The following is a 15,367-nucleotide window of genomic DNA, read 5'->3' on the forward strand; positions in this document are numbered from 1 at the left end:
AAAGTTATGTCAAGTGAATAAGTAAATTATATATAGTTTCATCTTTAATATTTTCGTGGCAGAGTATTTTTCAAGTGTTGGACGATAATGTGAATGCAACTGCTTATGATCACCATATAAAATACAACTTGGGTACTGTGCTCACTGTGGAACCATTTAAGCTAAGTTATGTAAATTTTGTAGTTATGTCGTCTGATAATATTTATTCATTTATGTATACTACCAACGTAGCTACGTGTCAGTAGCGGCGTTAGCACTTTTAAAATCTGTTATTTGTTATTTTTCGCAGTAGTGAGTGATGTTTGAGATCAAATTGACATTAATGTGTAAGTTTCAATCGGCGTAAAACTTTGGACCAAGGTCAGCCAATCTAAGGGACGTTGCAATGCGGTAAAATGAGACGGTAATAACACTTGCTTATTGTAACGCACATGTACACACGTTCTTTGTAAAGCAAAGTTCAGGCAGCGATCGCGCGACGCGGCGGTATGTTATGTAGGTACTCATAAATTAGGATTCCGACAATGGTTAATCTTTGTGTGACAGGTGGCCTCTTCCACCCTGAAGATGACAAGCAGGAGGTAGCGTTCCGCTACGCTGTAGAGCGCGTTAACGCGGACCGCGCTATTCTGCCGCGGGCCAAACTTCTTGCGCAAGTTGAGACCATCTCGCCTCAGGACAGCTTCCACGCTTCCAAGAGAGGTAAGTTAGAAGCATTTACATATATTATCTTCAAAACTCAGTTTTGTTCTACGATAATTGGTCGACAAGTTGAAGTTGAGTTGGTTCATACCGAGGAGCTTAAGAGCCGTTTGTGTTGATCATCGATGCAGACTGCTTCTGAATGAAACATATCAAGTAATTTTGGAATTTTAAAACGCGAATGACCGGTTTTAACGTATTTATCTAAATCTTTTATTACGATTCCTGTATTTCAATTACGATTAAAAATCAAAACGTAAAAAATACCTATATAATTAGGAAAGAACAGAAAGAGGGGGCATTCTACTTACACGTATAACTCAGTTATTATAGCACCACACGCCATTTATAGATGAAAGGTTGAAGACTTTTTTCATTTGAAGGTTACTTTATTCGTTTACGTTGGTTTTAGCTAAAACGATTGGGCCACGGGAAAACCGTTTTCAAGGATACGGTTAAACGATCCAATGAGAAACTTGGATATATTTTGTATTTAAATATGTATATTAGCTTTGAGCCAATATCTCTCTTAATCATTAGGAAAATATACTTTCATGGTATTCAGTTCAGAGTAAACAGGTAAGTAATTACCTCAGAAAAACAGTTCTAGAATCATTTTGATGAATAATAAGTTTTTCCCAAATATTGAATTTTTAGTACAAGCTTTTGTCGCTGACTGTACTTTTCTTACCACGGGCAACTAATCATCGAGGCAATTATAAAAACCCCAAACACAATTAGGTTGCGTTGTTTCAGAGACTTCCTATAGCCACCTTCAGTCTTCATCATCAGATCAGCTCGATGACTCCATAATATTGCATTGTCACCCGACTTCTTTGTTTTATATATTACGTCGGTGGCAAATAAACAGACGGCCCGCCTGATGGTAAGCAGTTTCCGTAGCCTATGAACGCTTGCAACTCCCGCGGTGTTACATGCGCGTTACCGACCTAACGCTCCGCAACCTCGTTGAGCTCTGACAACCTTATTCATCGGCAGGAACGCAACACTATGAGTAGGGTCTAGTGTTATTTGGCTGCGGTTTTCTGTAAAGTGGCATTAACAAAATAACATACATACTAACAGGGCAAGTTAAATAAAATCTTCTAAAAAGACCAGGTAAACCCCTATAAGCACTGTTGCCTGTAGGTAAGCATCCAATTTAGCAAGATGGGTCGACGGGATGACAAACTCTTTCTTTTGAATACAAAGTAGCTCGGGAAAGTTTTTAAGAGCCTATTTCTTATACAGAAATTCCGGACTATTTACTCTTTTGCACAAAGTTATTTCGAGACTTGAGCTCGTCCAAGAGCGAGATCTTTTATATATAGAAATGCGTGTGACCTGACTAACTGACTGATTTATCAACGCAGAGCCGAAACTACGACAGCTAGAAAGTTGAAATTTGCAGAATAGGTTGCATTTATAAAGTGTACAAAAGATAAGAAGCAATTATGAAAAATTCAACCCTAAAGAGTTTAAAAGGAGGTTGAACGTTTGTATGGCGTTCAAGTCTTATTTTAAACTAGGAACTAGAAACTATATGAAATATAAGGATTGTAATTTCAGCGTTTTAGGAAATTCATCCCCTAAGAGGCTTAAATAGAGGATGGAAGTTTGTATGGGATGTAAGTTTGCATGGGGGTGTAAGTTTGTATGGTGATCAAGTTTCATTTTAAGTTAGGAACTTGAAACTTTGTGAAAAGGTATTAAAAAAGAAGAAAAATAATATCAGCGTTTTTGGAAATCCCCTTATAGGCTTACAAAGGGGTTAAAAGTTTGTAACGGGAACGGTTTGAGCAGGGACTTGAAATTAGTAGGAAAAAAAATTAGAAAGTACGAAAAATAATTTTAGGGCTTTAGAAAATTCAGTCCCTAATAGGGTCAAAAAGGGGTTGAAAGTATGTTTCGGGAAACAAAACCTAATGGACGAAGTCGTGGGCAAAAGCTAGTTATGAATAAATATATATTACCCGGGTTCTAATTATTAATATTTTCCGACTTATAATTCTTTAATCGTTTCAATCTTTCAACTGTTGCAAAAATTTCATCACATACAATATTTATCAAATTTAAATATCAAGAGAGCGGGCGTCTCGTATCTCAGCATAAGTGATCCAATTTTCTAAAAACTGATCAGCTATTACGCATAAATTCCTGAAACCTAAAGCAACCTTACAACAAACAACAAATAACCTTAGACTGAAATTATTTTCTTGCTCGTAGTATGTCATCTGCTCCGAAGCGGGGTGGCGGCCATCTTTGGCCCGCAAAGCGCTCCGGCGGCAGCGCACGTGCAGTCCATCTGCGACACCATGGAGCTGCCTCATCTAGAGACCCGATGGGATTATCGCACTCGCCGGGAGTCTTGTCTCGTCAACCTGTATCCTCATCCTGCTGCCTTGAGCCGGGTAAGTATGTACTTTATACATTCCTGAGACACATGGAGCTGCCCCACCTGACCCAGTAGGATTCTCGCACGTGCGAGTTGCGTTTCGTCAACCTCTATCCACATCCTGCTGCCTTGAGCCGGGTAAGTGTGTGCTTTATACATGCCTGAGACACATGACCCCACCTGACTCGGTGGGACTACCGCATGTGCGAGTCGTGTTTCGTCAACCTCTATCCATATCCTGCCGCCTAGGGGTGCGTCCTATAATATATACGCACTTTTGGAATAAATTCAGTTTACAAACGTTAAAAATGTATACTAATCTTATGTATAATAAAGTAAACGTATACTTTCAATTAGTATAACATAAAAATAATATAACATACGACATACATATGGCTGTTTGGTATAATATACATATAAGTTAAGCTCATTTCATATAACTGTCATAATATATACATATTAAAATATAAATATCATCTTATATAATTAAGTAGTAAAATTAGTAGGATGACCTAGAATTTCAAACCTCATAGAACACACTACTAGAGAAAAAACTGTTAAAAGTGGGTTAGGTTAGAACTGTGGCTGCGGGTGATGGGCCGGTTCCATCACTCGCCTTAAGAGGTTCCGAGCTGGAAGGCCCTCAAGTGTTCCGAGGCGTCTTCAGCGGAGTAGGCTGCTGCAGCAGCCACAAAAGACGAGCCCGTAATGGCAACGCCGACGGGGTATCGGAAGTCTACAATCGCGTTCCCGAAACCCCGTCCACAAAGCGCGCGGTGGAACACCCCAGGGGGTTTAGTCCGTGGGAGTCGGACATACCCACTCGGCTTCTCCCGTGCCAGTGGGATCCATAAAAAAAAAAGTTAGAACTGTGACCCCCTAGATAAATAAATTGTTTCCAGAATAGGTAGCAGGTTAGGTTAGAACTCTGGGGCTTCGGAAAAAGAAACTGTTAACAGAAAAGTGGGTTAGGTTAGGTTAGAACTGTGACCCTCTAGATAAAGAAATTAGCACCAGAATTACCACAGAAAAAAGCTGCAATCTGTAATAGATAAATACGGAGCAAACTACGTTGAAATATAAATTCGCATAGTATAGATGTTTCAAATACATTGCTCATTTCATAATAATTTAAAAACTGTATCTGTTCATTAACTAACACACAAAAATATATTTAAATAATGTAATTTCGGTAGTGGTTCGGTATTTTTAATGTATGATATTTGTTTTGTATGTTATATTATTTCAACGTTATACCTTTCTAATGTTATCGTAAACAATGATATATGTAGTGTTTATTATACAATTTACAATTATAGAATTCGTTGTTATACATATTGCATGTTATTGCAATTGAATGTTATTCCGATCAAAATTATACAAATTGAATTTATACATTCAGAGTGATATATTATAGGTTTGTATACGTTCTATTACTTACCCGCCGCCTAGAGCCACATGCATTGCAACACCATGGAGTTGCCCCACTTCGAGCCTCGATGAGACTACCCTCATCGTGCTGCCTTAAGCCGGGTGATGTCAGCAGGTCAAAAAGTATACAGCAAGTCGAATCGGCCACAATTGAAAAATATCGGACCGAAAAAGGTGCTCATAATTAGTTGAAAAATAAATGATTAGGTATTTTAATTTTAAGATGCCGGACATGATATTTTTCTCTAATAATTTTACTTGTTACTAACAGGCTTACGTGGACCTGGTTAGAGCGTGGGGTTGGAAGTCGTTTACAATCGTGTACGAAAACAGCGACGGTCTAGTTCGGCTTCAGGAGCTACTAAAAGCTCACGGACCTTTGGAGCTGCCGGTCGCCGTGAGGCAACTGCCGGACTCACACGACTACAGGTAACTGTTTTTTTTACTTTGTGACGAACGTATAGACAGATACCGAGACAAACTCATAAATTCTGTTTTTGATTATGAACCACTAAAATCTGTCATAGGCTAAAAAAAATCATATATTTAGGTTACAAATATACGAGTAGGTACAAATATGTAAATATTAACTTAGTGAACTGTGAAACGAGTTTTGTAAATATTGGAACTATATTAGTTTAACTAGTTTATTACCTCGTGTTTAAGTTGTATTTCAGTAAACAAATTTTATTGCTCATAAATTTACGAGCATAATTTCAGTGCTAAAACGACAAACCGGTTCATGAAACGAAACAACGATTTTGGCATGGTTTTAATAAAGCATTCTGGATAACTTTCGCGATGAAGCAAAAGATGTGAAATAATTCAGTGCTATTAAATATTATGTACTTGAAAGGAATTTCGACTGGAATTATCGTCTTGATTTTTATTTATAATAAAAAATACGTCAATCATTTTTAGTTTTGTATCAAGCAAAACGTCTGCGAACAATGCTGTTGAGCTTAGAAATAAATTAAAAGTGGAAAATTTACCGTTTTGGGTGAGACTTGGACTCAATATTTTTTTTTCAATCCTGGTTTTCGCAATCTGTTTTGTTTGCACATTTCCCACCGAATTTGAAGTCAGTTGTTTTTCTACCCAGGCCTCTACTAAAGCAAATCAAGAACTCGGCGGAGTCGCACATAGTGCTGGACTGTGCGACAGACAGAATTCGAGATGTCCTACAGCAAGCACAGCAGATTGGGATGATGTCGGACTACCACAGCTATCTCATCACTTCTCTGGTAAGATTGTTGTCTACTAACACAATGCCGACGAGTTAAATCAATACACTCACACCACATATTTGTGGTATATTCATTGCTTATTGTTTTGTACTGTACATGTGCCATTATCAAGAAGTTTGAAAGAAAAAATCTTGGCCGTCCTTACGCATTATCGCCGACGGTATCGGTAGTAGGAGAGCTGACTTACTTAGCATAAAACTTGAGTTATTCTATTCACTTCCAGATTAAATACTTGGCGCTACGAGCATAATCTCATAGAAAGTATGTGAAGGTGTCTCTTACAAATGATAATTTGACCAAATAGATTAAATGAGAAGTGCACATTTGCTAAAGATTCATTTGGGAAATAAAACAACTGCGATAAGTTGGTTGGGAAGTGAAATTTGGCGAAAAGTATTTGGGCCAAAGGGAAGTACACCACTGATGTCTCTTATTATTTTAACAGGACTTACACAGCGTTGATTTAGAAGAATTCAAGTACGGTGGAACTAATATAACCTCCCTGAGATTGTTAGACCCCGAGAGAGCGGACGTGCAAAGAGTAGTCAGAGACTGGGTCTATGATGAGGCACGGAAAGGAAGGAAATTGCAACTGGGACATACCTCTGCTAAGGTACATTTTAAATTGTTTACGAGAACATAGATGAAATAATAGATACTACCCTACCACACACAATAAATCATAAAATAACTAGTTTGAATTTGAAATTAACTGTGCGGTAATACTATAAACAAATGAATAAGTTTTCAATTGGCTCTTATGGCCATTATGTGGGTCGTTTATTTTTAATCTCAGATAAAACCATTCGATCTTATTCGAGCATATTAACTTTTCTTAAGGGGCCCACTGATTAACAGTCCGCCGGACGATATCGGCCTGTCAGTTGTTCGGAACTGTCAACTTTTTGTTGAACTGACAGACCGATGCCGTGCGGCCGACTGTAAATCAGTGAGCCCCTTTAATAACAAAATCGCATAATCTGACAGATGTATTTAATCTGAGTTTGAAGTTAAGCGAGTCATGTGGGGTATAGGGCAGAATATCATCATAATCTTAAAAAACATTTTTTATTTGCCATCAATGAATTCAAATACTTAGCGTTAATTTTTACATGCAATCTGATGTAATACCTGTAAATATAATATGAAATAGAACATGCTATGACGAATTAGGACTATAGTCCAAACAATAAGAGGAGGCCTGTTGCCTAGCCGTGGAAAGTATCCTGGAATCATCACCATGATTTCAGATTATGACATTCTTGATTTTTTTACTCAATAGGTATTTAAAAAAATGCGATTCAGATACTAGCAGTAAAATATATTTTCCTTAAATATATTCATCCTTCGTTGTGATCAATCTTTCGCTTTATTCCAGTTTTCACTACACTGTCAATAATAATGTCATAATCTGTAATGTATTTACTGAGAGTGTCTGGCCCGCAAATATCAAAGTTAACGACGTAATACCTAACTATTGAGCAATTTCTAAAATAGAGCAGACTGAACTTGTTTAGCATAATGATATTACTTGTTATGTTTACAGGAAAACATGACCTTTATAAAGGTGAGTATACAAGTTCACGAGATATTTATTTACTTTACTAACAAGTTAATTTCTTTGCCAAACTCAACTCTTTGGAATAATATAAAATTATGCGTTATAAATGTCGAATTAAAAACACTTTGCGAATGTTTTTGACATTTTTATTTTGTAGAATCAGGATTTAAATCTGCTCTGTGCATTATAATAAGAGCATAAGGATAAACTCGAAAATATAATTAGCTTTACGTAGGTAGAATGATTATGTACCTACCTGTTTCTATCGCTAATCCAGTAGTAAGTTCAAATACTATTTTTTGTTAGTGAGCGGGTTTTATTTTTGTTTATAAATAAGATAAATAATAAATAAATATTTATCGGACATTCTTACACAAATTGACTAACAATAAGCCCCACGGAAAGCTCACGAAGGCTTGTGTTTCTTTGTACTTACTTAAAAGCAAATTTTCGGTTGTTAACTGCAGCTGCATTACTGTTGCGGCAACGTTGTAGGAACGTCATAATTGCGGCGGTAATGCGGCCGCGAACGTCACACATTTTATCAAGGAATTGACAGATACAGCGGCAGCATGACGTCGCAATAATGCAGCTGTAGTTGGCATCCGAACGTCACCCTTAGTTTTTTTATATTTTTATTTAGAACACAAAAAGTCACATATACAAATGGATTTGAAGTACAATGTAGAGTACTTAACATACTTAAGAATCATAGACCTGGAGGTTCATTATTAAGTACATAATGTTAACATACATACTAACAGCATAAAGAAAATGAAATCATGAGCCATACTTAAATTCTATTTACTAGTCTTCAGAGGAGAAAAAAAAAATACAATAAGTAGTAATACAGTAAGCAGGTTTGACATTACTGTCTGTTTCATTATTTATCGGATATGTTGTTTTTTTTATATTTACTAATAGTTATACAGACACGGACGTTAATTGTTGAGCCATTTAGGGTTTACTTTACATTTAACATTTCAAATTAACTTGAACCTTCGATGGATGGATAGAATTTAAGTCTGTGACCGTTCTTGCGAATGTTTGGAAATGATCACGTGACAAGCGATTGACGTTTGTCGCCAAACAATTTTCACAATGGCCCAGTAGGCCAGCTGCTATGTTGTGGAAACATTTTTTTTACACAGACGGAAACAGCGTTAATGTACGACGCTGTACATTTGTTCGCGAAGGCTCTGCACGACCTGGACACGTCACAGCAAATCGACGTGCGACCACTGTCGTGCGAAGCTGAAGACACATGGCCTCATGGTTACAGTCTCATCAATTATATGAAGATCGTGAGTATTTCCTCTGTATAGTATAATTTATTTTATTACTTGATGTGTAAATTAATTAAATTTAAGATATACAAGGTGCGAAGAATGAACACAGGATGCCTTTATTCGTTTTATTTATAATAATTTTCCTGACTCAAACTTTTACTAGGTATTTCTTTTCTCAAACAAAGAATGTTTAGAATTATTTTACATGGATCATTTAGTATTTTATAGTCAACTTTATAATTTCCTAGTATATTTCCTCGCGGAAATCAAGATATTTTAAATTATTAGGCATTTAACCCTTACTGTATGTAATATAGAATATTTGTTGCAATTTGAACTTTTATATATACAATAGAGTTGAGTATTACATCCGCCATATAAATGACTTCGTATGCGGTAAAGGGTTAAAGGATAAAAATTGCAATTGTATTGTATCTGGTTTCTTTTCATCGTTCAGCAAAATAAATATTCATCTTCGCTATGTTAATGAACCAAATGGACAGTAAAGTAGAAAAATGGCACGGGTGCTTGTTAAATAGTTACTATATTATTTAAAACAAACCGCGCCGCGAGAAAAGTATAATTAGCACCAGCAATTAAAGTGGTTCCACCTACATTCCTCGCTTCCGTCTGAATATTAGGCACCTAAACCGAACAAAAGCCTACTAAACAGTAAGATTAAGCATCACTTAGAGTAGAAATTAATTCAACATAGCTCTTTCAACCTCACTCATGTGCAGTATAAAGGAGACAGGATATTTGGTTCTCTTGTTTCGAGTTGAGAATGTAGGGCGGATTAGTGGGTAGTAGGATTAGTTGTCCGCATTGTTAGCGAGCTTAGCGACTGCCGGTGTTCCAACGGGGCTACGCGTCATTCATAAATGAATACCTAAACGTTAAAGCTAGAACACAATAATATACACTGCACCTGTTCACATGACATGTTTCACATGTTTAATGAAGAACAACCTCAGTTTTATTCTACGAGTAACATCATGGTTAAATAACCAAAAAATTGCAAATAATATTATCAAAGTATGTCGTATGAAATCGTAAATGTCACTTCGTCGGTGGCGAAATCGTAAATGCACTAATCCTGCCATATAGAAGTCATGGTTCGATTCATGCCGGTCTAAGCCGCTTTGTTTATCTGTGCTTGTATCTTTGCATTATTTTTTAACGACAGATAGCGTCTACAAATAATAAAAGTACCATATTGATAATATTAATTATAAATCATATTTTTATTTAGGTTCTTGTCAAAGATACATCTTAATATCGTCAAGGATTTCCTCGCAAGTTTACGACGTTCATTCATAAAACGCCCCCGTAAAAGCTATAAAATAAACAGATATAAAATTAACTTTTCTCCTTGTTATGACAGTTCTGAAGTAGGAAAATTGAATTGCAGTCCTCGTCCTTTCATGTTGAATATTGAGACAAAAGACTTCGTTTAGTAGTTTAGAGGTAATATTAGTGCTTATTTTATCATAAAAAATGCAATGGTTCATAACATAATTATATAATAATGCTTACCTAAGATCAATTGTTTTTGTCCTTGTAAGGCACTTGAAATAATCTTTTAAATGAGCCAAAACGAGTTGGTACTGTTGGTAGTTAGATACAACTATATAGACTAGGATTTATTGAACTGGATAGGTTTGAGAACAACCGTACAAGACACGCACAAGAACGTAAATTTGTCTTTTGCTTTGTCTTAACTAACCTGTTAGCAGTAGTCTACAACCTATTTACTAGGACGGAATTCACATAAACGTCCAGCACTAACACAATCTAAAGTTGCCTCCGCAACTAAATAGTTGAACAGGATGATTAGGCAAGTTTCACAACGCTCGTTTGTTTCAATACACAGGTAGAGATGAAGGGCTTAACCGGAGTTATAAAGTTTGACCATCAAGGATTCAGGAGCGACTTCACGCTCGACATAATAGAACTCACAAGGGACGGCCTCCAGAAAGCCGGTATTTGGAATTCCTCGGAAGGCGTTAACTATACACGATCTTATGGCGAAAATCAGAAGCAGATTGTCGAGATCCTGCAAAACAAAACACTAATAGTCACGACGATTTTGGTAAGTACGCACCGACATCAATCTTTTGGTTACATTTAACTATTCTCCCGAGTCCCACAGAACCTGAATTAGCGCACACAACATTTGTGTATACGCTCTCCTGACTCACATAAGGTGTAAATCACATCGCAATGCATCAGTAAGAAACATAGTCGCATTCATTTATATCTACTTTACATCACTACTTATAAACGTATAGTAGGGTCGGCCTCGGAAGTAGATGTTGGTTTAAGAGGGGCTTACTCAAAATTGTGGATTTTATATTAAATTGTTACACCTTTTTACAAAGGAAATGTCATGAGAGAATTCACGGGAAAACTAGATTATATTTGCAAGGGCATACTCCAACCAAAACCAGTTGGCTCCGTAGAAAAACTTTACGAAAACATTTATTTTCAATTGTATATGGTTATTCTGCAAACCCTGCATACCATAACAGTATTATTAAAGCATAAAATAGGTAATGATATAGCCAATTAAATTGACGAACAAAATTTTAAACAGGAGTATATTTCAGAATTGTATAACTAAAACGTTAAAACCCACGCCATGGCCAATAGGTCAATTCTAATTTAACCTTGACGATCGTCTTGGTGATTGGCGTGCATCTCACGCATGACTTTCACTTCATTTCGCATGCACCAATCAGTGTGAGCGATCTTGAAGGTCGTACCAAAATAAGATCAATACCTCAACAAATAGCTTAAGCTGAATCGGGCTCTAATTATAGCGCGGCGTTCCATATTTTTTATTCCCTTCTAATTTCGTAGTTTACGCCACTCTCGGTACTTACGTACGTATTTGTCGCAGTCAGATTGAGTAAACAAGGAAATAAGTACCTAAAGTAAATCTAAATTGAGTATAGAAAAATCACAAGATGCTATAGTGTAAAGCTACTTATAAGGCAGACATATTTATTTTGACAACAAAATATTACTTACCTTATTTGGTTTCACACTTACATATTCAATATTTCCATAGAGTGCTCCATATTGTATGCGGAAGGAAGCAAGCGAGAAGTTGACAGGCAATGCGCAATTCGAAGGGTACGCCATCGATCTCATTCATGAGATATCTAAAATTCTGGGCTTCAATTACACATTCAAGCTTGCCCCTGATGGCAGATACGGCTCCTTCAATCGGGAGACTAAAGAATGGGATGGAATGATAAGAGAATTGTTAGAACAGCGTGCTGATGTAGCCATTGCGGATCTAACCATTACATACGACAGGTACGTACTCGTTCATTTGCAAAATTTTGGGAACTTTATTCTCACAAAGAAAATACACATTCTACTTTTTTGCAATGTTTTTTTGAACAGGGAGCAAGTGGTCGACTTCACAATGCCTTTCATGAACCTCGGAATTTCGGTTCTCTACCGCAAACCTATAAAACAACCACCGAACCTGTTTTCGTTTCTCTCGCCATTGTCTCTGGACGTCTGGATTTATATGGCCACCGCATATTTGGGTGTTTCAGTTTTACTGTTTATTTTGGCCAGGTACGTTCTTTCGTTCTTACTAAAGTAAAGCCACTTAATATTTTGTGGAAAATCCCTCTCGTATAAAGTAACGCTCTTTTTATTCGTGTGCTAAATGCGCTAATCCAATAGGTTTACTCCGTACGAATGGCATCAAACGCGGTCGCCGGACGGAGAGAAAATGGAAAATATATTTTCACTCGCTAACTGTCTGTGGTTTGCCATTGGATCTCTAATGCAGCAGAGCTGTGACTTTTTACCCAAGTAAGATAAAAATAACTAATAGAAGAATTGCACAAAGGCGATTTTGAAAACACATCTGGCACTAAAATGTTTCAAATGTGGTTTTAGTGTCGCTGGAGAATAGTGACCTCAGCGAAATCAATACAGTTTGAATTACGAAACGCTAGGACGTTCGAGAATGACTCGTCCTTTCTCGAGGAATAGTGTTAGGAACATCTGTATGATTTGGGTACTTTTTCCGTGCGATAGACAGAGCCCTATTTTCCTAGTAAATACGCCCAGACCATCAAAAAGAAAAACGAAAGAACGCATTGTATTTTTTTGTCAAAGTTGTAAAATGTTAACATGCAATTTTCTCTAAATCCTAAACTGTTAATAACTTGGCTTTATATTTTGAACCAATTGATTTGTGAAAATTATGACTGATGCTTTAAGATATAACTTATCTAATTACCTAATAACTTTTTTACGATTTGAACATAATGTTCAACACGTAGCAATTTTACGCCTTTGTCAAATAAATTACGAAAATGATGAAGAGTAATTTTACCGATGGTGGGCGTGAGTAGTGGATAGTCATTAAATGGGCGGTATTTGGGCGCAGGTTCAGCCCGTACGAGTGGGACAGCCCGAGGAACTGTCTTGACGAGCCGCAGGTGCTGGAGAATCAATTCACTCTGTTGAACTCGCTGTGGTTCACTATCGGCTCCTTGATGCAGCAAGGTTCGGATATCGCACCGAAGTAAGTCCCATCTACTCCTAACGGTTGGCTACAATTCTGCACCCACAGGTTTAGAGTTTCGCACATTGGTACAAAAGGTTTCTCAAGGCATTTTATTCGGTCCTTTTCGTTAAAATGATATAGACGATAATACAGGTCTTTGTAAATACGGAAATGTAGCCTTCGGTTACTACAAAGCTTGGATGAAGAACTCCTTTTCACTAATTAGTTTCAAAGCGACCACAACCCTTTGTGAATTTCAAGCACCGGTAGTTATTGAGTAAGTAAACCTACACCATCCGGTTTAAATAGAGATATTTCGGTACTTTCGATGAGGTTTGGATTAGCAATGTGCAAGTTGCGAAATATAAAGAATACTCTCAAATTCCCGAGAATTTCTGGAAACCATGAGATAATTCTCATGCAAGTATCCACTTAGAGTTTCCATTCAGATTAGGGATGTCTTTAAACTGCTTACGAATGTTTCATTTAATATTTACGTCAATCATTTGCGTCTATTTCAAGTGTGATAGATATCGAAACTAACTATAAGAATATTTGGCAATAAATCTGCAGAAAAAAATACCGAGAACATTTCATTGAAACCTTGCCATTTTTGAGAAATCTCTTTGGCACATTGGTACTTTGGATTCACAATAATTAGCTATGGTTTTAAGAATTTAGTTTTTGAATTCGGTATGGCTCTCCGACAACAGTGCACCTGATAAGATTTCTCTGTGCTTGTGTAGTATCCATAGCTTGCTGCATCAAAATTTAAAGTTAAGTCGTAGATAAGTTCTATGGATCGATGTTACATGTTTTCAACATTATTATTTTTATATGAATGTATCCACGCCATGTGAAATATGCAACATCGATCTCAGAAGCTAAGTACTTATATCAAAACCGATTGAAGACACACTTGAGTATTTAGTAAATAAGCTACAAAGATTTTCATTTGAGACTACATTTAATCACTACACTTTCAATTTAAGTAGATGCTAAACATGTTCAGACATTAGTGATTTCAGCTCCTTGAAAACTTAATTTGATATAGCAGCACTTTGAAACTTAATCAATTAGATTAACTTTTGTTATCTGAATGTATTGCCAGAGCGGTTTCAACAAGAATGGTCGCTGGAATGTGGTGGTTCTTCACTTTGATCATGATATCATCGTATACCGCAAATTTGGCCGCTTTTCTTACCGTCGAGCGCATGGACTCGCCTATTGAGAGCGCGGAAGATCTCGCAAAACAGACAAAAATTAAGTATGGCGCTTTGAAAGGAGGCTCCACCGCTGCTTTTTTCAGGGTAAGATAATTTTTAGGCTACTCGGGTAAAAATAAAGCTGTAGACAACAAAATTAAGTATTTTGCATAATAACTTTTCTCAGTTACGCACCTATTCATGCCGAGTGAAGAATGAGTACTCGCAGAAGGGAGCGTTAATGAAATGTAAACTAGAATTTGCTAAATTTGTTTTTGGCGACGCTTCTTCAAATTTACGCGTCTTTGTTCTTCGAGTTACTAGATAATAGATTCTTTAGATGAATCAAGTTAATACTCTTTTAAGTCAATTAAATTTTGATGAAAAAGTGTTGATTAGAATATAAAGCCCAAATCTGATATATTTATAAAGTTACACAGTGGATTATCAGGCAAGACAAAAGTCTTTCATAAATTTTGATTTTCGGCCATAGTTTGATTATAAAAATAGTCCTGCATGTATAAAATTCTGAAGGCACAATATAAAATTTTACGTGATGACAATGGTAAATGCTTTGCTTAATTTTAAAAAAACACATTTCTTAAAGGGAAATTAAATTTTGTGATCAAGACGGATGAGGATGAGGCTATAGGTAGTTATACTTTTGTTTAGCTCACAAATCTCATAATTGAATTTAACTTCAACAGGATTCAAACTTCTCGACTTACCAGCGCATGTGGTCGTTCATGGAGTCTGCGAGGCCGTCAGTGTTCGCGACCAGTAACAAAGAGGGTGAGGAGCGTGTGATGCGCGGCAAGGGCGCGTACGCATACCTAATGGAATCCACGACCATCGAGTATGTGGTCGAGCGCAACTGTGACCTTACGCAGGTCGGCGGCATGCTTGACTCCAAGGGCTATGGGATCGCGATGCCGCCTAGTAAGTTTTTTTTTTATAAATCATACTAGTATATTTTTCTGTAACTATAAAGACAAAA

General features: G+C 36.8%; 1 protein-coding gene across 4 annotated transcripts in view; it reads left to right on the forward strand.

Annotated features, from left to right (window-relative positions):
* Positions 1-15,367, forward strand: part of LOC133522911 (glutamate receptor ionotropic, kainate 2) — a 38,896-nt gene that overhangs the window by 18,010 nt on the left and 5,519 nt on the right. For 2 of the 4 annotated variants that reach the window (XM_061858391.1, XM_061858392.1), the window contains exons 3-15: positions 547-702; positions 2,929-3,113; positions 4,800-4,957; positions 5,631-5,772; positions 6,221-6,388; positions 7,322-7,342; positions 8,488-8,640; positions 10,499-10,717; positions 11,699-11,949; positions 12,040-12,219; positions 12,331-12,462; positions 14,277-14,475; positions 15,078-15,309. In XM_061858391.1, the coding sequence (XP_061714375.1) occupies positions 547-702; positions 2,929-3,113; positions 4,800-4,957; positions 5,631-5,772; positions 6,221-6,388; positions 7,322-7,342; positions 8,488-8,640; positions 10,499-10,717; positions 11,699-11,949; positions 12,040-12,219; positions 12,331-12,462; positions 14,277-14,475; positions 15,078-15,309 (2,196 nt within the window). Of the gene's footprint in view, positions 1-546; positions 703-2,928; positions 3,114-4,799; positions 4,958-5,630; positions 5,773-6,220; positions 6,389-7,321; positions 7,343-8,487; positions 8,641-10,498; positions 10,718-11,698; positions 11,950-12,039; positions 12,220-12,330; positions 12,463-13,045; positions 13,184-14,276; positions 14,476-15,077; positions 15,310-15,367 lie in introns of all 4 variants that reach the window. The other 2 variants (XM_061858390.1, XM_061858393.1) reach the window with 1 other exon arrangement.

The sequence above is a fragment of the Cydia pomonella genome, chromosome 11 (genome assembly GCF_033807575.1).
Source record: "Cydia pomonella isolate Wapato2018A chromosome 11, ilCydPomo1, whole genome shotgun sequence".
In the NCBI taxonomy this organism is placed as follows: domain Eukaryota; kingdom Metazoa; phylum Arthropoda; class Insecta; order Lepidoptera; family Tortricidae; genus Cydia; species Cydia pomonella.